We start from the raw sequence: 22,681 nt of genomic DNA, 5'->3' as shown, positions 1-22,681 counted from the left end.
ACTTTTAACTCAGTATGGAGCAAAATGTATGAATTCGTCCTTTTATTTGTGTATTTTATATTCGTGAATGTGTGATGTTACTTGTGATATTTTTAGTTTTATGGTCCCGGCCTGGTAAATTAGCATTTGTGCTAAAATCCGGCATATTTACATTGTGTATTTTATACTGATGTTCATTAAGATGCATTATCCCTGTCAAATAAACAAATACATAAATGAATAAATAAAATAAACCCTAGTTTTTCCTTAAACCCTACCAAGTTGTGTTTGTACCTGAACCTAATCAAACCATAACCCCAGTGGTGTCAAAGCTTAAAATTGATTTTTACTTTTCAACAGAGATTTGTAACAGTTTTTATAAGACTGATATGGAAAATGCTTCTGTGTTCTGGAGGGCACGGACAGACCGCGGATTTTGTCCCTCAATTTGTTGAATATGGGAGATTTGACACATCACTGTCAAACAAGCAGAAGAAGATTCGATTCACAGCACACACAATATGCCCATTATTTCTGAGGTCTGCAAGTCACCCATCCATTTCACAATATTAAAATAAAGTTTTAAAACAAAGGTGAGTTACAAACCTTGAGAGGTCACGCACATCTAGATAATAAGGTAAAGGCAGCATCATATCTTGGCACATAACTGAAACCTGATCAAACCTCGAAAGGGTGCTGTGTCTCTTTCCATCCATCAGTGTGTTTGTTGCTCTGACCTCTGTGGATTCTCAGCAGCGCTGTAGGACAAAAACAGCTCATCAGCAAACACATCAGAGTTTATTTACTCCTGCTAACCCACTCAGCAGCGTCTTTATATGGCAGATGAAGCCTGCTCCTTTGATATCCATTACCGTATTATTCGCCGGTAATATCTCTGCCGGCATTATGACTGTAATTATGACTGTCATTCAAGCCAGGCTTTTAACATAATTGAGTCATAAGAAATTAGCATAAAGGCTAATTTGTTTGATTATGCGTGAATTTGGGGAATTATGGGGCTAAATGATGACGGCTGTGTGGCAGGTTAAAAATGAGCTGTGGGGAAATTGTTTAAGGAGCTCGACAGAAGTGCAGTGATGCAGCCGGTGTTCATAATGTGTCCGTCATGCCTGCCAGAACCTCGTAAATCCAACCTTTGACTTTCATAGTTTAATATCAGCTGGAGGATCACGTGCTCCCCTCTAAATCCAGCTGCTAGCCGTATGAAAGCTTTTCAAAGGTCATCAGCTGATGTTCTGTCGACAAAACACACTCGTGTTAATGACCTCTGAATGATAAAAACAAGATGGTCATCTCCTTTGAGCCTTTACGCTGGTTAAAACAGTTAGAATGAGGTTCTAAACAGACTTTAAGGCCTGTAGAACCTTGTGGTTTAAATGTATTTATAGTTTAGCATTGTAGCCTATAGCAGCTCTGGTGTCATTTATCGTCAACACTGAGGCCTTGTTGGTAAGAAAAAAGCCTTTTTCACAGCTGACATTTTGACTTGTCATAGAAGAAGAAGCACAAATGTTACTAAAGACATTAACCATGGTTAGTGTCCCAGTAAGTCCTGACAGTGTGATAGTGAACCAGCATGAGCAATACCACGACCCTGAAACTGAAGCAGCTAAATGGAATTAAGACTTTATTCATTTACTTTGATATTATTTTATTACGCCTGTGTTTTCCTACTTTGACTTTCAATAAGTACTCATTAAAGAAAAAGGGCTATTAGCAATGATCAACCTAGTTTAATACGGCAAAACGTAGGCTACACTTTTCTCCCAGCTTAAGTAGCTTTAAATGAATAGTTTCACATATTGGGGAATTTGCTAATCTGTCTGCTATAGCTAGAGCCAGGAGCTGCTTAGCTTAGCATAAAAAGTAGTAGGACTAGCTAAAGTCACTCTTTTTTATGTTAAGCTCACATTTCCCCAATCACACTATACCTATACTCTCGTGGTGTATTCCCCAAACTGTCAAACTATTCCTTTAAAGTTGGAAAATTCATCTTATTTCACACCGACAGTATCAGCCTGTTTAACCTCTTCGCTGAAGCTACATCATGTTTACAGTGAGGGAAATGTTCATTCCATCAAATAGAAATATTCTAAATGTCTACTGCATCATTCAGTACACATGTTCCTTAAACCCAGCCTGAGAGTGTGAAAGCTAGCCAGCTATGTAGCCTACGCTGACTTACAAAGCTACTGTTTGTGTGTTAATTTCTCATTTTTAATGTTCTCGTAATAGAAACAGGCATTTTACTGAATGTGAATTGGATGAATGGATGATTTGAAGCTTATCTACTAAACAGTATGAAATCCATTGCATGTGCTTTATTACTGCTTTGTTTAAACTTACAACAGAGTCTGACATGCACCGGTTCCATCACTACATGGGGAAAAGTTAACAGGAACAATACCAGAACTGCAGAACTGTGTTTTCTATGTTCTTACATGTTATTCAATAGAAAATATTCTACAAAATCTTATAAATTGGTTCATATTATGTCACACAAAAAAAGGCACTAAACAAGAAAACAGTATATTGAATCACTTATAAGCAAGATAAAAACAATTTATATTAACACATTGTTTAGGAAGAACAAACAAAGCAAGTTTATTAGTATTCTTTCACATACAGGCAAATCAATGCTTTAAATGTTAAGACTGAACACGCACAGCATGTATAGTATACCGTAAACAGTTTAGTGATACTATGGTGAACACAAAACTGCAACATTAACAGTAGTTTTCAACTTAACTTCTTGACCTCCCCCTCATCCATGCCTTCCTGTATTAATGTGCTGTGTCTCTGTGTTGAACAAACTTAATTAACATTCATGCTTCGGGCAACAAAGTAATGAAACATATTACTACATTACAGCAACATACGGTGGGAAATGAGGATTGAGCTGATTCAGTTGTAGATGTAACAAGATTTTTTTTTTACCCAAGGGGGAGTTTATGAAAGTCTGTTTAACTCTGAACTGGTAGTTAGAGTTGTCCATTACGAATGTACAAAGTGTTTTGGTGCAGCCAGATCTCACAGGAAGTTTGTGCTTCTTGCTTCTCTTTATGTATTTTTCCTTCTGAGAGGAGTGAACATGTTTTCTGGGCATGTCACAGATTTTTACTTTTTATTTATTTATGCATTCATGAATTTAATGACGTAATAAGACAAAAACACAACCATGTTTAAAAATGTTTCTTTTTTTATCTAAAATATTTTATTTAATTGATATTATTGGCTGAACCATAACAGCAAGGCCAGTCCTATAATTCTGAATGTTGATAACTGACTGACTGACTGACTGAGTGATCATAGTTCCACCACTGTTCAGCTAAATGCTACATGAGTAATTTGGAGTTTGCCCATTGGCTGTTGCTCTTTCACAATGAATTGGCGCAAACAATTTCCATTGGAGGGGCGTTAACAGCCTGCAGTGTTTCCAACACAGCACATGAACTGAACTGAGGCCACCTCTTGAGGAGGTGCATTGTGAACACAAAGGTTCACTCCAGGTTCGCTTTGCCTTGTGCAATTGTATTTTAGCAAATCACACGGCATCCCACTGGGACGCTCGAAAAAACATATAGATGGAACATGGCCGCTGGTTACGACAGAATCCACCGTGAGCACAGAGAGTAGGAGAGGAGCAAACAGATAAAGGGCTGAAACCGTCTGAGATTAGGCAGAATGCAAACAGCCTGCAACGCGGTCCAGCCATATACTGACTTAGTCTTATTTGCATGACAGTTTTGCCACATAGAAAATCATTAACATACTTTTGTCTACTTCTGTTTGGGGCTGTGATAATTTAGAGTTGTCTTTCCAGCTCTGTGGCAATGGTTGGAGAATGCAACACATCAAGACATTGTTTTCCAGTTTGGTGTAGAAGAACTTGACTGGTCTACACAGAGTCCTGACCTCAGCACCACCCAGCACCTTTGGCATGAACTGGAACATGGATTGCGAGTCGGAGATTAATGCCCATGGTTTTGGACTGAGATTTTCAACAATCACATACTGTATTTGTGTCATGTTTGGGTGTCCACATACTTTTGGCCATGTACTGTAAGTTCATATAGGACTAACTGTCCCAAAGCAGACACTCGGGTGTTTCCTCAGAGGTGCTCATGCGGCAGCGTCTCCCCCTGACTCTGTCTCTGACTTGCTGCAGGAGACTTTGTGTCCTGCAACACACTGATACTCAGAGTCAGTGAAGCGCACGAATCCAATTTGCTGTGTGGGAGCATTAGAGTATTAGACTCCTGTGTTAATTTCTTTCTGAAATGACTTCCAGTCTGTTCTGTGTGCACCCTGGGACAGAGACGGGGGGAGTGTGAGGTTAAAAGAGGGTGACGGAGGGAAAAACAGACAGAATCAGAGAAAACCAGATAATATCAGGAGGCACTAGAGGGAAGGGTGAGCAGAGGTACTCAAATTGTTTACTTAAGTAAAAGTATAAATTCTGTTGCCAATACAGAATGGCACAAAATTTGTTTTTGCGTTAGAAGAGATTTGATTGTAAAAGTGAGGGGTGCTATAAAGTTGGGGCTTCATCAACCAGAAGACAAAAAGTAAAATCCATGTAAAAATGTAAATCTACAATGTTATTACATTTATATCAACTAGCAATAAATGAAGAAAAATTATATCATGAAATTGACTGTTGTAGTCAAATAAAACAAATAACACTCAACTGCTGCATTATTTATGAACTAACTTAAAAATCTCATTAGTTTTACTCCTTGTTCTGTTTCTATCTTTGCTACAAAGAACACTGTCCTTCTTCTTTTCTGGAAGACACGGTGTGTTTCAGCTCTGTGTCTGCAGGTCTCTGTGTTCAGCCCCAACAAGTTCCACCAGCTGAGGAGAGGCAGCCTGTGCACAGTCTGACAAGCGAAGGCTCGGCCCCAAAACACTTCACAAAGCGCTCGCTGCTGCTAATGAAGCTTTCTAATGTGAGCACACAGTCACAGTCACTGAAGGTGATTTAGATGAACATATTAACATTTTTATCCGTTCAGAGCTTCTGTCCCCTGGGTTTTAGCATCTGGACAATAACTGTATTTCCACGGGCCTGTTTTCATGCATGTTTTCAGTTTGCACATAAAAAAACTTACATTCAAAGATCTGAAATATTGAAATATTGCAGAAAAGTTTTGGTTGAGGTGGAAAAATTGGTGCATCGATTAAAACAAAATGCAGAAACAGAAACAAAGTGCAGTGTTAACAGACTTGAATAAATCATGGTCAATGGAGCTTCCAGACAGAAACATCCGATCTGTGTGCAGCAACGGGACTGTAACCTTCATCAGATTAATACACCAAACAAACAGAAATGTTCTTCTTCAGTGATTGAATGACACTCAACTGGAGAAGGAGCTTCACCAACTCTTTATCTTACAGCAGTGGATTGAAATGAACATTTATTCATATTTTCTTTTGCTGAAATCAAATAAATCAAGAATGTAAAAATGTATTTGTCCAGGTTGATCTGTTGGAAGCCAAGGCTACAGGCTGCTCACTGGTTCAGTCCACCTTGATTTGCACTTCTCAGTTTGTGCTGGTTATTGGACATGCGGGCATGATGATGTTGGAAATCCATCCTTAGGTTCACTTACTTGGTTCCAAGTCAGTAAGTAAGTTCCAGGCTTTCAGCCACATCTCATCTGTTATCACATGACCCACGTTCATGATTCTCCTGTGAACTTAGTGAACTGAAACACCTGCACTACATATGTCAGTTACTTAACTGCTGGATTTGATCCTGAATAAGGCAGAAAGCCAAACTGTTGATCATAATAACTTCAGCTAACAAGGACTGCATCAGTGCTAACATGTTTTGTATTAACGTCCAAGTGCACGTCTGTGTTCCTGCTGCTGTGGTTCTGCGAAAGGATAAAAAAAAACCCACAGCACTTGAGTCTGAACTGTGTTTCTCCAGTGGAGCAAAACGTGGCTGTAAGTCAGCGGAGTCTCACTGCTTTAAACTCTCTCTCATCCGTCTGTCCTCGGTTTAATGGACTGTAGATGAACGTCAGTGTTTAAACATGTTAATGCCTGGTTTGTTGCCATACTCCGCTCAGAGCTGCAGATCTGTCAGAGGGAAACATGGATGAATCTCTAACGCACTGCTCAGACCACACACACACACACACACACACACACACACACACGCAGATCCTCTACTGACTGAGTCAACACTGACTGTGAGCTGAAAGCATGAGCAGCCTGTTTCTTCCTCTGCGGCCGGCCTCATGTCTGGGTGGTCTGGCTGTGGAGATTGCAGGTTTGATCGCCTCCTCTGAAATATGTGCTGATGCTGCTGCTGCTGCTGCTGCTGCTTCAACTTGATTTCAAAATTCAACTCTCAAACAGATTTGGAGTTCACCTCACAATGAAGGAGGACACACAACAAACACACAAATATTGACATTGTAAAGTCATTCATGGCTGGCAGAAACCATTTGGGTTTTTCTCTTGTTTTCTTTTGTGTCTCATTGTCTGGGAGAGGGAGGATGGCAGATAAAGTGTGAGGGAGGAGGAGAGGAATATATGTTATGGATGAGGTGGAGAAAAAAGGAAGTTGTTTCCAAAATTTGACTTGATACACCTCTCTGTCACAGAGGCTAATGTGTTAAAAAAAACAGTATCTAAAGATCCAGATTTTACATGTTACTCATCATACTTGGCAGGCGTAGAATAAAGTCTTCAGTGGCTGTGAAAGAGCTTTGTCAAATAACACTGATGATGTCATTATGATGTCATCAGGGTTATCTTAACTTGAAAGTAGAGTAGTACCATGTCTCTTCCTTCTTCTTTTTTTTTACTTTTGGATTCAGCATCTGTCATTTGTCATCACTCCTCTCGGGTTCAGTTAACAAACATAATCAAAAAAGAAACTAAATTCTGAAAACTAAGAGAAAAAAAATGTAATCAACGAGTTCTACAGTCACTTTCACACAGTCGTTTTATAGCAAATAAACACGTGATGAAAACATTCTGAATCACAATGAAGAGAAACACAATTTTCCAAAATTTAATATGAGACATTAAATGGCTTCAGAACGAGTCATCGATCAAAAGCTGGGTGTTGTTCTCTCCATGGCTCTGTGTGTGTGTGTGTGTGTGTGTGTGTGTGTGTGTGTGTGTGTGTGTGTCTCGGACAGCCTCAGTAAGCGTGTATAATGGGATATCAAACAAACCAAAGGAAAGTGAATAGTTTAACACACTCTGTAATGTTTTTGCAGTAATATTTTTTGTTATTTCTGTGCTCTCTGTTTAACTGAATGTAAACCCTGCAGCTTCTTTATTTTTCATCTGAATTTGATTTAGATGGTCGTTATGAGTATTTATAGATAAGCTTAATCAGGTCCAGATTGTCTGATAACAATAAAGCGCTGTGATGCAGAAGCAACTGTTGACCACTGGGTGGAGATGTTGTTCTGTTTTCATCAGGCTCAATGGAGCAACATGTTGATGACTGACCCAGACCTGTAGTACCACTGTGAGACCACTGGGCAGCACAAGAAGATCATGTTCATTCACGCAAGAGGATGAGGGACTTGTTCCCTCTTCACTGACAGTGGTTCAGAACAAGACACATCTGAGGGGGTCAGGGGAGGATTCATGGGACAGTTTTACCTCTTGAGATCTCTGACAGTAATTCAGATGAATGAATCTTTTTAGGGGAGAAATGACTCATCGAAACTCACAGACGTATTCAACCTGCGATCAGGTGTCACAAAGAGAAAGAAGTGTAAATGAAAAGCCTGTTAAACGTTTCATTCACACTGAAGGTTTGTGTTCTGTTGTGTGTATTTTACTTATCATTCATAGTCGTATATGTTTATCTTCCTTTACATATTATACAATAATAATCTATTGTTGTTCTGCACTCCTGGACTTATGCTTTTTGCACATGGATTCGGTCAATATGGAGACCAAGTGATGACAGAATGTGTGAAGTAAGCATGAAATGTGTGAAATAATCAAACACATTTTAAACTCTTGTATCAATAATATTCTGTTATTATGAAATGTTATTTGCTCCCGAGTCTTTTCACAATAACATTGTTTTCTGCAGGTTCATTTAGTTCCAGCAGTTTTAAGGTCTGTTGATTGAAAACTCCGAAATGAAAAGTAATTGTTAAGAAAAGAGGCAATTATTATTCATTTCATTTAGAAAATGGACACTTGGAAATAAATAAAATATGGAGCAGATTTGTTGTTCACTGGAGAAACCTCTGGAGAAGCATCACACACACTCACGCACACACACACACGCACACACACACACACCCACACACACACGCACACACACAACACACACACACTCACACACACACACACACGCATACACACACACAGAAACTCATTGACAACTTAATTTCAAATAAGGAATACGTGTTCACTGTGTGATGAAGCCTGAAGTGAAAGTGAAGTGCTGATTAAAAAAAGTGAAGAAAAAAAAGTTCTGCAGGCAAGAAGTGGAGATGTAATAGAAGACTTTGGTCTTCCATTTCATTTAAAAGCTGACCAGTTTCAGCTTCACCATGTTTTCCTCAGGGTGGAAATAGTAAAAGAAAAACAAAAGAAAAGAAAAGAAATAAAGACAAAACGTTATTTTCTCATAAAAGATATTGTGGATTTAATGTGTAATGATAAATTCTTCCAATCAAATGGAGTTTAACATTTTGTTGTTGTTGTTGTTGTTGTTGTTGTTGTTGTTGTTGTTGTTGTTGTTGTTGTTGTTGTTGTTGTCTGAGAGAATAGAGAGACAAAGCTGATCAGAGTATCAGTAAAAACTGATTTAGCATTTAAAGACAGGAAATGAACAGCCTTATACTCATCACAATGGTTGGTAATAAAGGGATGTTTCAAAATAAATCTATGTAAACGACTGAATACCGTTTTTTTTCACATAGTTATTTTCTACCACTGATTAGTGGCATACTGTTGCAACATATGAATTTCCTCCATGCGGGTCTAGGGGGCGCTGTAACAGTCCATCCTGTCAGATGTGCACTCTTCTGTTATAGTGACAGTGAGTGCAGTGTGAGAATTAAAGCAGCCGTTTGCAAATCAGATGGATCTTTTTATTTTGAAATGAAGGAATTAGTCATTTGTTATTAATCTTGGAGTCTGCAAAATGCATTGATTTATTTCATTGATCTGTTCCATTCTATCATTGATTGATTCTTTCCAGTGGACGCTTAAAGAGAAATCAGCTGAGCAGAGAGTCCTGTATTGACTGACAAATGATGAATGTAATCGAAACAAACCCTTTAAAATCAGGGATACAGAAAACGATTCTGTGAAAGTTCTTTAATCAGGAAAATTAGACTAATATGTCTAACGTGACATTTTGGAGAACCACATGAACAAGTTGTAAAGAGAGAAGAAAAAAAATATTAGTAACACAGCTCCTTAATTTGAGCCCTCCTACCTGTCTGGCTAATTGAGACACTGTGTTAATGACAACACCTCTGCAGCCAATCAGAGAGCAGCGATGTGTTGTCTCTAGGTAGAGCAGGGGCAGAGCCTGCGCTGCTGTTGGCTGGATTTCCTTTAGTGATTCCTGAACAGATGAAGTGCCTGCTCCATATGGCAGACCTCTGGGACTCCTTTGTGCTGTGACTGATGTGACTTACGTCAACTTTAAAGGCTTCCTCCTTCACTTCAACCCCCCCCCACCTGTGTTGTCTCTAGGTAGAGCAGGGGCAGAGCCTGCGCTGCTGTTGGCTGGATTTCCTTTAGTGATTCCTGAACAGATGAAGTGCCTGCTCCATATGGCAGACCTCTGGGACTCCTTTGTGCTGTGACTGATGTGACTTACGTCAACTTTAAAGGCTTCCTCCTTCACTTCCACCCCCCCACCCCACCCCTGCAGCCCTGCAGCTTGCACGCTCACAGCTCCAGACTTTGTTTTTGGTGAAAGGGAACGTCTCAAATGTCTCGTGCAGCCAACAGCAGCTGCTCCTGGACCTCGCCATTCTTCAGCACAAAAGAGGAGAGAGGGCCGGGGTCTCGGTGCACCTTTGTGCGGGGCCCCTCCTGTCGTTTTTCTGCTCTTTGTGCCCATTGATAAGGGTGTAGAAGTGTTGGCTGTCGCTTTTGTCTGAGTTTTGTTTTGGTGAGGGTGTGCAGTGGATGGGGGGGGGGGGGGGGGGCGCAGTACAAGCACATTAAGCCATCTGATCTGTTTCTACATACAGACACACACACACACTACATGTACACACGCTGAGACATACACACAAGTGTTGTGCAATCTAGTCTCAAGTCTTGTCTGGTCATTATTACATAGATTATTCTGATTTTTGTCTCAGTTCTGTGACTAAAACAAAGCAGAACTCACCCAAGGCACAAGGTCCTCAAAGATGGCACCATTTATCTGCAATGTGTGGTTGAAAGCTGCAGAAAAAGCCAATGAGTGGACCTTGAGTTGTATTTATATTTAGAAATCTTCAAGAATGTACTTTTGTGTTATGTTTGTCAAATTTTGCTATATTGACTGATTCAAATACAACACACACAGCTGCAGTGTTTGAACGAGGCCCTCGAGGGCCCCAGCGCTGAATGGAGAAGCAGACCAGTGTTTTGGCAACAGCTGGCAGTGTGTGTGTGTGTGTGTGTGTGTGTGTGTGCGTGTGAGTGTGTGTGTGAGTGTGTGCGTGTGAGCTGTCAACTCTGAGTCCACTTTGTCTTTACAAGCTGCAACACTGAGCGTAAACAGATAAAACCGAGTTATCATCACACAGTATTTATTTATTTACTGCGTTGTAACTTCTGAAGATAAAATCTGATGCAGACTGACTAACATCTAATGAGCTTGTTATAAAGCAGCGTTGGGTAAACACACATTTTTTATATAGAAGCTCTTAACTGATGTCCACAATGACGATGTGGGAAGACTGCACGAATGTTTAGAGTCACGCAAATGCAAAAGACGTCAGTGTTGGTTGAATGTGAGCTAAGGAGTAGTCCACCAATCAGAGAGCAGCAGCCTGCGGGGCTTCAGGTTTGTTAATGTTATTAGTGATTCAATTCATCATGATGGAGATCAGACGCAGAAATTAACATCAACAGCTGATGACTGAGGGAATGGACGTGTGTGTGTATGTGTGTGTATGTGTGTACATAGATCTGACTGAATGTACACACACTGAGCATGCTCTGACCTGCAGCACAGCAGCAGAAGCCCTATGGTAATCATGGAGGATATTAGCATAGTTGAAACATATATTAGCATAGTTATCAGACAGAGCAAGTCAGCAGACGTTAACCTCAGAAACTCTGAAACACTATGATCCATCTTAACACACTCACATTGTTCCAACAAAGATATTTAAGAAAGATGTAAATGACATGAGATCTCCTCTCTCAAAGATACAACTGATGGATCCACAAATGCTTCAAGGTTTTAGACACATATGCTGTTGAGTCACGGTTAGATTTACTGTGTATCATATGTGCCACTAAGATTTTGTAATGAAATATATAAAGAATATATAAAACAATTAGACAGATAAGTTAACAAACAAACAAATAGAATTTAGATGTGTGTTTTGGGTGTATGACACCTGTATCCAAGGCAACCTGCTCAACCAAAACATCAACAAACTAAGAACACAGAAAAACACACACACACGCGTGCACACACATGCACGCACAGTCAGCCTGCAGCCCGTCATTACCATCTGCTGCAGCTCTCCAGCCCACAGAAAAGATTTTGGGTGGAGGAGGAGGAGGAGGAGGAGGAGGAGGAGGAGGAGGCTTTTATGCTGAAGGGACACTTGAGAAGCAGCATGTGGCTGCAGCAGCAGAGCTCTTTATGACCGGGGTTGAGCCAGAGGGCAGCCAAGGTTGTTGAGGGTGACAGAGTTCAGAGGGAGGGACAGAAGATTCAAGTATTTTTTTTTTTACATTTCTGTTTGTGCACAGATAAAATAAAACCACACAGAACATGTTCATTAGTGACTTTTAGAGGCGTATTTTCCAACTTTGGACTAGCTGTTTTTATGCTAAGCTAAGCTAACTATGCACGGACTCCAGCTAACACCGCGACATGAGAGCGAGGAAATGTCGAACTATTCCTTTAAAGAGGTGCATGTCTGTCTCTGTTTAGTGTGGTGATGCAGCAGTGAGTGATTCAGCTCCGTCCTGCTGCCGTGTTGCGACTTCATGTCGTGACAGTCGTGTTTCTGCTGACTGTCGGGGGATGCTGATGTTATTAGTCAGGATTTGCTTCTGAATGGATGAACGGCAGCCGGCTTGTGCCAGGCACAGGACCTCCTCCTCCTCCTCCTCCTCCTCCTCCTCCTCTCAATCCACTCCTCCCTCTCTCTCCCTTTCTCCTCATCATTAAATTGGACAGCAGATGGAGTGAGTTCTGGGGTGGTTGCCGTGGAGATTTAAAGGGCTGATTGCGTTTCAGCTGGTCCTACTTTTTTTTTTCTTTCTTTTTCGACAGGAATGGATTGTGTGTGTTTGTGTGTGTGTGTGCACGTGTGAGCGTGCAACAAAGTGAAGTAGGACTGTGCAGACTCACAATCAGTCCCTCTGTTCCGTCTTTGGTCTGTCTGGGTTTAATCTTTTATGCTGGTAAAAATATCGCAATCTGTGTGTAAGCATCGCATCAAGTTGTGATGAACACTTCAAGAGAGTAAGAAAAAGAAGTCTGTGTGTGTGCGTGTGTGTCTGAGTTTGTGTACGTGTGTGTGTGTCACAGTGGGGCGTGGGGGCTACAGCAGCTGTTGGCTCCACAATAGGGCGCAGTGACATGCAACATACAGGTCAGAGTGACTTTAGAGTTCGAGTCCACAGACACAAAAGCCTCTTAAAGATTCTGAATCACAAATGAGAGCAAGAGAAGAAAAAGCAGCGTGTGCCAGGAGCAAAGGATCACCTTCATTAATCTGCAGCCTCACTTTGGTTGATATTTCTCCACTTAGAGCGACTTGTGAAATAAAACTTCTGCTGTTGCTGTTAGTGAGTGTAAGTGGAGTCAGTTTGACAGTTTTCCTGATAAAACCCTGAATCGCTGAGCTGCTCAAAGTCAGAAAACGTGTCACCAGCTCAGAGTCGCTGTGACATTTAACTCTTGAATAAGCTTCCAGTGAATCAGTTGAGTCTGAGCAGGAAGCTGACGGACAATAACGCCGCACAAAGAAGAGGGTAAGGTGAGAGGATGAAATATGAACCAGAACAAAGCCATATCAGATTTCAAGATGCTGCAGCCGTTTGACGCAAGATCTTATGACTCTGGACTTTTATTTTGGAGGGAATATTTTACTTCCCTGTGAAATGAAGCAGTAAATAACTTCCTTTTTTGCTGGAGCACCTACAGTATGTTAGCACTCTTGCTGGGCCAAAGGAGTCTTTAAACGAATGAGAAAGCTCTGGCACGCTAAAGCTGATGACATGTTGGGGAATACGCTTATTTGCTTTCTTGCTGGAAGTTAGATAAGAAGAAATGCTGCCACTGTCATATATGTGTGCTAAATATACAGCAGGGGGTTAGCTTAGCCACAAAAACACAACATCATTTTTAAACTTGGGCTTTTGCACAGATGAAACAAACAAGTTATAATGTGTTGGTTAGTGAGCTTCAGAGGAGCTGGCAGGTGGATTTTATTACCTTTGGATAGAAGCATGAGAAGTGTTTGCCCTTTTTTGCAGACATGAGCACAGTCGCAAACTTCTCATCGAACATTGTCAAGAAAGTTAACGAGGTATTTCCCAAAAGCCTTTAACCTGGGACATAGTATTTCCCCCAGATTTATTCCGACTCTGATTTTGATTAATTGTTTATGAAAACGTTTACGTCGTCTGAACAGATTATTGTGGAAGGCTTCACGATAACAGAAAGCAGAGAAGGGTTTTTGCAAGCAGAACTTCCACGTCTTCCGAGCTGCAACGTCTGAAGAGACCCGGATCAGGGTCACTTGGTGAGTTGATCTCACAGTAAAGATGATTGTGTGAAGGACAGACCTGCCAGTCACCTGTTGTACAGCCTTGGGATGACATGTGCTTCAATGATAAAAAAATACCACTTTGAGGCTGAGAGAAATGAAAGCTGATGATAAACACAGCCCCCGCTACTCTCTCCATCCACACACATCCCTCACATTGAAATCAGAACATTGCTCATCTACCAATAATATCTCATCTCCTTTAATACCAGTGTTGTTATTCCTCGTGCCCATTTTTGTGAAGGGAACTTTACTAGTTTTGTTTCAGTATAGCACATTTTATATAGAGAGGAAATATCCACATCACAAGCCTCTGCAGAGATGAGTATGTGCGTGAATTACACACAAGCAGATAAAGACATGACATTTTTGTTGTTTTGAGTTGCACATGTTGCAGACGGATTTCAGACTCAGATTTGAAGGAGTGAAACTTTTAACGAAAAGCGCCAGAAAGAGCTTAGAAAGTCACACAGTCCAATCAGACAGGAGCAGGTTTGGAGCTAAATTTGTTGCTTCAGGAAACTTTAATCTCAGATGAAAAGGTTAAAGAACAGTCAGAGAGCAAAACTGGATTCAAATATTTTTATTTCAAGATTCCTACACAACAATCAGATGTGCAGTGAACAAGTCATTTCATTTGACAACGAGATAAAAATAGAGCTGAAGTGAAATCTTCAGGAAGTACTATATCTTCAGTTTTAGTTTTTTCTGCATTTTCCAATTTTCAAGATTCAAGCAAAGCTCAATTTCACACAGTTGTAATTATTTTCATTTAAACACTTTTTGTATTTTTTTTTAATCTCAAAGTTAAATATCTAAAGTGAAACCTTTAGATTTTCTTTTCTTATACTTTTTTAAGGTTTTTTTTGTCATTGCTAAATTTCTAAAGTGAAACCTTTAGAGAATTAAGACAATTCTGGAAAGTGGGAAACATTTTCGCTGACTGCAACTGTTGTCATGTTGCTCAGCGAAGAGGACATCTTTAAAAAGTCCCTTTTTAAGAAGGCCTCTTCCTCAGCACCGCTTCTTCTCCTGCTGCGCGTGCTTCAACGTGCGACATTTGCTCTGTGGGACCACAGGACGCAGAACTCGCTTCTCCTTCCTCTCCAAACCTCATCCGCACAAAGAATGAGGGTCGATGTGTCGCTCTTGTGGCATACCTGACCTCGTTCACATAAAGAATGAGAGTCATCTTGGCATGGACGGGACAAGAGGCGACGGTTCACGGGGGCCCTCCTCGGGCCGGCGCCGTGCTGCCTGGACGGGAATCCTCCTCAGGAGTATCCAGGGATGAGCAGAAACAGGGTCATCCTGTTCATCAGGATGAGTATTTCCAGATAAGAAGCTTCACAGCATCTGAGCAAGAGAGGAGCCGAGGCCCAGATCAACGCTCGGGGAGGCTGATCTCAGGGACCCAGTCGTTCAGACGGCGGCTCTCCTCACAGAACAGGTGCAGCTTCTCCAGAGCAGGGTCCTCCCAAGACCCGTCAGCTGGGTTCTGTTCAAGCAGGAAGAGGGGAGAGAGTTTAGTCACGCGCGTCTTTCAAAACAGCATCACGTACAAACATGTGAAAGATAACAATAACAGAACATGATTTAACTGAGGTCTACATACCGTGATGAGGACGCAGTGAGCGTCTTCAAGCTGCTCCGCCTTGTCACCAACGATCTCAGCCAGACGCTGCATGTCGCTCACTCTGACGATGCTGATGTCGTTGTCGAAGCAGAAGGACTGGATGAGGGTGAAGTGGATCTGGAGAGCGATGTCACACTCGAACTCCTCATCCATGGCCAGGACGCAGAAAGACACACTGTCCGGGTCACTGTGGAGAAAGAAAAGACGCGTCCTGTTAGTTACAGCTCTCAGATATTGATCAAGTTGGGTCATTAGTGAATATGCCAAAGTCATATTTAAGTCATGTTTAGTTTACTTACTCAGTCATAATTTTAGCGCTCTCATACACTCCAACAGTGAGTCGGTCCTCGCTCTGAGCGCAGAGCAGAGCTTCCTTCAGAGATTTTCCAGGAGACTGCATGATCACGTTTGTTTCTCACAGTACAGCTGATGTGGTCAGAAAGTCCAGAGAACAGTGTTTGTGCTGCTTCCTAGAGTGTGCCAGCATTTATACTGCAGACCCGGCACACGCTCACTCCCTGATTGGCTGCTGGGGGCACAATGGCTACAACAGGCCTGGAGCCCCCACCCCACCCTCAGGGACGCGTGCCTATAGAAAGTCTTAGAAAGTCGGGGGCAGCTTTGGTTGAAAGGATCAGATGTAGAAACTCTCTGACCTTTAAGTGATTCTTTGAGCATACAGGAATAATGAAACCACACAGGAAGACCAGACTGCTGTCGTCAAAGTCCTCAAAGTTCAGGATGAATTAGAAGCGACCAATAACTGCCATTCAAACTTTTAGAGGACTCCACAATGGGGTTTGCATGTTATCATCTACAGTATCTCACACACACAGCTAAACATTTTGAAGACCACCAACCACTGAGTTGCATGTCTGTAATGTAATTTTATGATGATTTCCATTCATTTCAGTATGGTATCAATATTGATATTAATTATATTAACAGAATCTCGAAAATTGCTTGAGAACTGTTGTCCATCGCATGTGAACATCAAGTCCACATTCATTTTTATCAAGTTACATTATTGTTACAAATTAATTTAGCCATGACTTTTCAAATAAGCCTGCACTTTAACTGTTACCACCCAGTGATCAAAAATTATTAATGACAATGATCAATAGCAATCAGTAACTTCTGCCAAAACTGACGCAGATTTGATTTTCACTTTAGTGGATTACACAACTCAAACAAGATTCAGGAGTCTGCTATTGTTTTTCAAACTGCACAGAAAATGAATGGAAACCATTGGGACCCTGCAGCACTGTGAATACGTGAAACCGTCAAGAAGTGCTACATTTTTCTGTTTTGTTATTGTCCTTTCATATTGTGTCATGTTTCAAGATTCAGGTCAGATTTTAAAATGTATTTTTTCCAGTGCAGTCAGCCATTGGCCTCCATTCATTTCTGTGCAAAACAAACATCAGACAATTGTTTGCTTGAGTTGTGCAATCCATCATATTGAACATCAAACCTGTTTTCATTCAGGTCAACACTGAACTAGCGATGGCAGACCTGATTTTCACTGTAAGTGGTCAGCCAAGTTTCAAGAGTCTGCTGATTTTCATGTTATATGGAAATGAATGGAGGCCAATGACTGCCTGCAGCTGAAACTCTCACCTTGAAGCTTGAACGTGCAAGTACACCACAACACGCAATGTAACACTACCTGTAGGTTTCACTTCAGCAAATGAATATTCATGTCAAAAGAAGAAACGTGTTCTTTGTATTGTGGCCTGTTGTGTAAAACCTTCAAAATAAAAGTTTAAATTCAATATTGTTCTCTGACTGCAGTTTAAGATAAAAGTTGTCACATTAGGTCTCATACAAACCTTTTCTTCTCAAGTTTTGACATTCTCTTTTTTTGCATCCATTTTTAAAGCAATATTTTATCTCTGGATGTCCCTACACTGTTATAGAAACCGTGATATTTAAAACCATGCATACCATGGAGATAAGAAGCTAAAACTTGCAAATGTTTCTGATGAAGTTACATAGTTTTTGCAAAGGCCTAATTTTCCAGATCCTGTGCTATGAGAGAAATAAAAATAAAAACTGCATGATAATGTTTGGAAAATACAGTAATTAATCATTGTTGATAAAAAAAAAAAACACTGATCAATACTGTTCTGAACGCTCTGATGCTGATATCCACCATTGTAACTGTAGCTACTGGGTGTCCGACACACTTTTATAACTCGTGACCAATTGCACTGCCTGAACTGTTTTTCTGTAGATTGGGCAGTGGCACGCGCCGCTGCTTTGCATTCGTAAAGCCGGGCCTTACTCGAGGCGCGTGGCATCTGGAGATGCCTGCGTGCTTTATCTCTCTGTCTGCATCACTCTCCATAGCAACTGAGAGATACCATCTGTCCCCGAGGAGAAGGTGAAGGGAGGGTGGAGAAAGGAAGTCAGACAGCACCTGCTGGGCGTGATGGCCGCAGTGTTTCATTTCGCTGCAAATATGATTTTTGAGTCTTCAGGTTAAACAAAACCTAACGATGAAGTTTAGCAAAATTTAAGAACCTACATATAACTTTATGTTTATGTTTAGGTTTATATCGTTTTTCTGCTATATTGTAGCTCAGAATCAGTTATTTGATAAAAGAAAAAACAATAATTGTTGTACACCTACTAAAATATTGGCCTATTTTCCTAAAGCCCATGTCATATTAGAACAAACTAGAAGCCAAATATAAACAAGGTTGACTTATCCTCCAGCTTTAGACACTTCCATCTTTACAAAGAGGTTTAGGGCTTTGTGGAGTCGCCCCAGGTCACCAGAAGAGAGCTTTGACCACCAACACCTGTCGCGCGCTGCCGGGGAGGCCTCCGTCTGGCAGATGTGCTTCAGCAACAAAGGCTCGGTATCGATTTGCACGCGCCTGCCCTGTGGCCATGCAAGCTGATCCTTCCTAAAATAGCCCGTGCGTTTGATTCACTATCAGCTGGATCCAAATCAAACTTTGAGCCTCCCGTCCAGCTGACCTGCTGATGAGTCTGCAGCACGCGGACAGAAACTGAAAGCGAGGTACAAATAAACAGATGATTTTGTTGCTGCAATAATGTGCAGATAAGCGATTTGTTGTTTAGCAAAACACACTTTCAGCATTCTTGCACGTGTTTACAGCTCAAACTGAGAGTGATTTTTATCTGCATTTACGCGTCTGGCATTCTTTGGAGATAACACTTGTCATTGTGAAAGTTTAGACCATAAGCTCTGCTCTTTGGCATTCAAATTTAATCAAAACTCAGACAACAGACTGGCGAATGTGGAGACTCGCTGACAAAAGATCGGCGCGCCCTGGGGTCGGGGTTGACCTGGGTTTTGGAGAGAAAAGAGCAGGATGGGTGGGGGGGTCCCCTCATAGCGACAGTTCTCCATCTGCCGCTCTGCCTTCCGCAGAACAATAGCGCTGAATCAATCACCGCCAACCTGTGTCTCCTCCTGCACCGCCTCTCCACTCCAGCCCCCCCTCCACTATATTTACGCAGCAGTGGCAGCAGGTCTGACCTGATGCAAGATGTGTTTTGAATTATTATGCAGCTTAATGATAATCAAATGAGCACGAGCTGTTGGGGAGAAACTGCTCTATCAGTGGAAGAAAAGAAATAGACCCGTGCGTAAAAGTTTTGTCGTGCATAAAAGTGACAGGGAATAAATAGAAAGTTGTCAGATGTCATATTTATTTAAATCAAAAGACAAACACATGCAGTGCATCTACACAAAATACCAAACAGAAACAAATAAGCAGGAGGTATTGGGGAGAAATCAGTGGACATGATGAGTGCGTAAATGTTTCGTCGTGCGTAAAAGTGATCGGAAAATAACAGAAAGTTGCAGAAATTGCTTTAAATTGAATCACAGATGAAAACATTTGGTGCATCTCTGCAACAAATACCAAACAACAGTGCAATAAACTTCACAAGTTGTCCTATAGAATTCAGTCCGTGTGGCCCCTGAACTCCCCAGAGTAAATAAATAAAAAGCTAGCAAGGATTTTCTGGACAGCTGATGGCCACGTGGTCCGCATGGGCCAGCAATGCAGATTGCGCAGCACGCACAGCGTTCTGGCACGCGCTGTTCATTTGCATTTGTATGGGGGGCCGTGATAATAGAGGGCTTCTGCGCGCACAATGAGGCCGTTTTATGGCCAGCCTCTAGTCCACAGATGGCATCATCCACCTGCCCTTTCTCTCTGCTGCTCGGGGAGAGGGGGGGAGGGGCCCTTCAGACTTTCTCCATGTTGTTTCTGAAATACTATCAACATAAGTCTAACATGTAAAAAACATTGTTGAGAGTTTGTTGGGTTTTCTTTCAGTGGAGTTCATTCATCAGTATTTAGGCTATTTAGTTTGTGGCATGTTGAGCTGAGTTTCAAAAGGTCTCAAAATAGTTTTTGCGTTCCTAAAAAGAACAATAAGACGCTTCTGTGCAGTTTTTAGACTTCATGTCATTGCATGCCAACTTTAGAAGAACTTTTAGAGTTCTTATAATTGCATGGATAAATGAACTTGGTGTTCAGCATGTAGTTCTGCAAGCACAATCACCTGCTGTGTTTCCTTTCATTTGCACCAATGTAGTGCTGCAGAGTGATCAAACTTTTTTTTTTTTAAAGAAGAAGCTATTTTTAGTTTCAGGCCCGGCTGCTGCGCGCAGAGGGGGAGCGTGCGTGGCTCGATGACCCCCATCAATCTGCCACGAGCCGGAGTGTGACAATAGCATTATCATACCAATACACCATTCAGCTTCAGCCAATCAGGGCGCTGCGCTTTCACTGCGCCGCACGAGCTGGAGAGTATAAAAGAGGGAGGCTGCGAGTTTGTAAGCACTCTGCTCCCACTCCGGATTTACTCTCCGATCCAACTCTCTACAGCGCTTCCTTTTCGGAATATCTTCATCTTCATCATGACTCTTGAGGAGGTTCTGATCCAGAAACCCACCGAGCGTGCTCAGTGCACCGGCAAAGCCCTGGAGGAGGTCCTGGTGTCCGCTAAAGACAACGACTCCCTCACCGTCGGTGTCTACGAGAGCGCAAAAATAATGAATCTGTAAGTATGAGACTCAGCTGAAGAGAGACAGTTCACATACTCGGATACACTCTGGTACTTTGGGTTGTGTTTTGGATGAAATCTCACGAGATTTTTCTCTTTATTGTTTCTCCACAGTGACCCGGACAGTGTGTCTTTCTGCGTCCTGGCCATGGATGAGGAGTTCGAGTGTGACATCGCTCTCCAGATCCACTTCACCCTCATCCAGTCCTTCTGCTTCGACAACGACATCAGCATCGTCAGAGTGAGCGACATGCAGCGTCTGGCTGAGATCGTTGGTGACAAGGCGGAGCAGCTTGAAGACGCTCACTGCGTCCTCATCACGGTATGTAGACCTCAGTTAAATCATGTTCTGTTATTGTTATCTTTCACATGTTTGTACGTGATGCTGTTTTGAAAGACGCGCGTGACTAAACTCTCTCCCCTCTTCCTGCTTGAACAGAACCCAGCTGACGGGTCTTGGGAGGACCCTGCTCTGGAGAAGCTGCACCTGTTCTGTGAGGAGAGCCGCCGTCTGAACGACTGGGTCCCTGAGATCAGCCTCCCCGAGCGTTGATCTGGGCCTCGGCTCCTCTCTTGCTCAGATGCTGTGAAGCTTCTTATCTGGAAATACTCATCCTGATGAACAGGATGACCCTGTTTCTGCTCATCCCTGGATACTCCTGAGGAGGATTCCCGTCCAGGCAGCACGGCGCCGGCCCGAGGAGGGCCCCCGTGAACCGTCGCCTCTTGTCCCGTCCATGCCAAGATGACTCTCATTCTTTATGTGAACGAGGTCAGGTATGCCACAAGAGCGACACATCGACCCTCATTCTTTGTGCGGATGAGGTTTGGAGAGGAAGGAGAAGCGAGTTCTGCGTCCTGTGGTCCCACAGAGCAAATGTCGCACGTTGAAGCACGCGCAGCAGGAGAAGAAGCGGTGCTGAGGAAGAGGCCTTCTTAAAAAGGGACTTTTTAAAGATGTCCTCTTCGCTGAGCAACATGACAACAGTTGCAGTCAGCGAAAATGTTTCCCACTTTCCAGAATTGTCTTAATTCTCTAAAGGTTTCACTTTAGAAATTTAACAATGACAAAAATATTCTTAAACAAAAAAAAGAAAAAAAAAAACTTTGAAAAAGTCTTTTCTCTAAAGGTTTCACTTTAGAAAATGGCTCAATTAAGTTAATGTTAAAAAATATGAGAAGTTGTAAAATGATCTTATAAACACTTCATTATGTAATGAAGAAAGAAATGTTAAAGAAATGAAGATTTGACTGAAGATATTCTGATCCTGTTGGAAACAAACTCATTCATAAGTTTGACAGACATTAGAAATTGTAAGTGGAAAATGTTCAATAAAAGACAAAAGATGATATTTCTGGTGTTATGTCTTTTCACTTTCTCTACAAACCTGGCTTTTATGATTTACAAGTGTGCGTGTGTTGTGTGTGTTTGGGTGGAGGAGGTGGTGAGGGTTGGGGGTGTTATGAAACTAACAAAAGTTTACAACTCAGCAAAATTTGCATGGAAGGCGCTAAGGCCTGTCATCTGCTCACTGTTGTCCCAGTAGTAAAAAAAAAAAAAAAAACTGCGGTCCCTCCCCCTGCAGACCTCATCTGCATGTGTATGGCGCAGCGCACAATAGCGGAGCTCCGGGCCTGTCAGCTCCAGCGGTCCGCACAGAGCGCCTATTGTCTGGCCTGCAGATGTCTCTGCAGCCACGCCGCGCCATCTGCCGCTTCCTGCAGGTGGGGGTCGGGCAGGGCAGGGGCTGGGAGGAGCCGGGGGTTAGTCAGTTTCCATTGGGGGCAGTCGCTTCGGGTCTGACTGGTTTGGGCCGGTTGTGGAGACGCGAGGGGGTCCTGGGTATCATCTGGTGTCCTGCCAGCTGCTGTCCGGACTATTATTTACTAGCAGGCACTTAGTGAAACTTTGGTAAACAGGCAACAAAGTCGCCAGATCAGCTCTGTTTGGGTTCAGCGGCAGCAGCAGCAGCAGCAGCAGCACCTGCTCTGCATCTCAACAATGAAATCTGCCTGACAC

The 22,681-nt window shown here is 42.1% G+C and overlaps 2 protein-coding genes across 2 annotated transcripts; one reads left to right on the top strand and one right to left on the bottom strand.

Moving 5' to 3' along the window:
• Positions 1 to 15,338: 15,338 nt before the first annotated feature.
• LOC111221205 (growth arrest and DNA damage-inducible protein GADD45 gamma-like) lies at positions 15,339 to 16,006 on the bottom strand. Its single transcript, XM_022744568.1, has 3 exons — positions 15,906 to 16,006; positions 15,586 to 15,793; positions 15,339 to 15,468 (listed from the first exon to the last, which is right to left on the bottom strand). Exons 1-3 carry the CDS (start codon positions 16,004 to 16,006, stop codon positions 15,355 to 15,357), a joined length of 423 nt encoding a protein of 140 aa, XP_022600289.1. The 3' UTR covers positions 15,339 to 15,354.
• A 4,509-nt stretch (positions 16,007 to 20,515) lies between these two features.
• LOC111221204 (growth arrest and DNA damage-inducible protein GADD45 gamma-like) lies at positions 20,516 to 21,230 on the top strand. The gene is made up of 3 exons (XM_022744567.1): positions 20,516 to 20,658; positions 20,776 to 20,983; positions 21,101 to 21,230. The coding sequence occupies exons 1-3, from the start codon at positions 20,516 to 20,518 to the stop codon at positions 21,212 to 21,214; spliced, it is 465 nt and encodes a 154-aa protein (XP_022600288.1). The 3' UTR covers positions 21,215 to 21,230.
• Positions 21,231 to 22,681: the final 1,451 nt, after the last annotated feature.

This window comes from Seriola dumerili, unplaced genomic scaffold (genome assembly GCF_002260705.1).
Source record: "Seriola dumerili isolate Sdu_G_001 unplaced genomic scaffold, Sdu_1.0 BDQW01000081.1, whole genome shotgun sequence".
Lineage (NCBI taxonomy): Eukaryota > Metazoa > Chordata > Actinopteri > Carangiformes > Carangidae > Seriola > Seriola dumerili.
The sequence above is the reverse complement of the archived record's forward strand: the minus strand, read 5'-3'. Positions and strand labels throughout refer to the sequence as shown.

What these genes read in the sequence shown, in the direction of transcription:
- LOC111221205 (XM_022744568.1), bottom strand. Translation starts at nt 16,006, where the DNA reads ATGCAGTCTCCTGGAAAATCTCTGAAGGAAGCTCTGCTCTGCGCTCAG. An exon ending in AGCGCTAAAATTATGACTGA is followed by an intron (nt 15,794 to 15,905) that starts GTAAGTAAACTA and finishes CTTTCTCCACAG; the next exon opens with TGACCCGGACAGTGTGTCTT. An exon ending in CTCACTGCGTCCTCATCACG is followed by an intron (nt 15,469 to 15,585) that starts GTATGTAGACCT and finishes CTGCTTGAACAG; the next exon opens with AACCCAGCTGACGGGTCTTG.
- LOC111221204 (XM_022744567.1), top strand. Translation starts at nt 20,516, where the DNA reads ATGACTCTTGAGGAGGTTCTGATCCAGAAACCCACCGAGCGTGCTCAG. An exon ending in AGCGCAAAAATAATGAATCT is followed by an intron (nt 20,659 to 20,775) that starts GTAAGTATGAGA and finishes GTTTCTCCACAG; the next exon opens with TGACCCGGACAGTGTGTCTT. An exon ending in CTCACTGCGTCCTCATCACG is followed by an intron (nt 20,984 to 21,100) that starts GTATGTAGACCT and finishes CTGCTTGAACAG; the next exon opens with AACCCAGCTGACGGGTCTTG.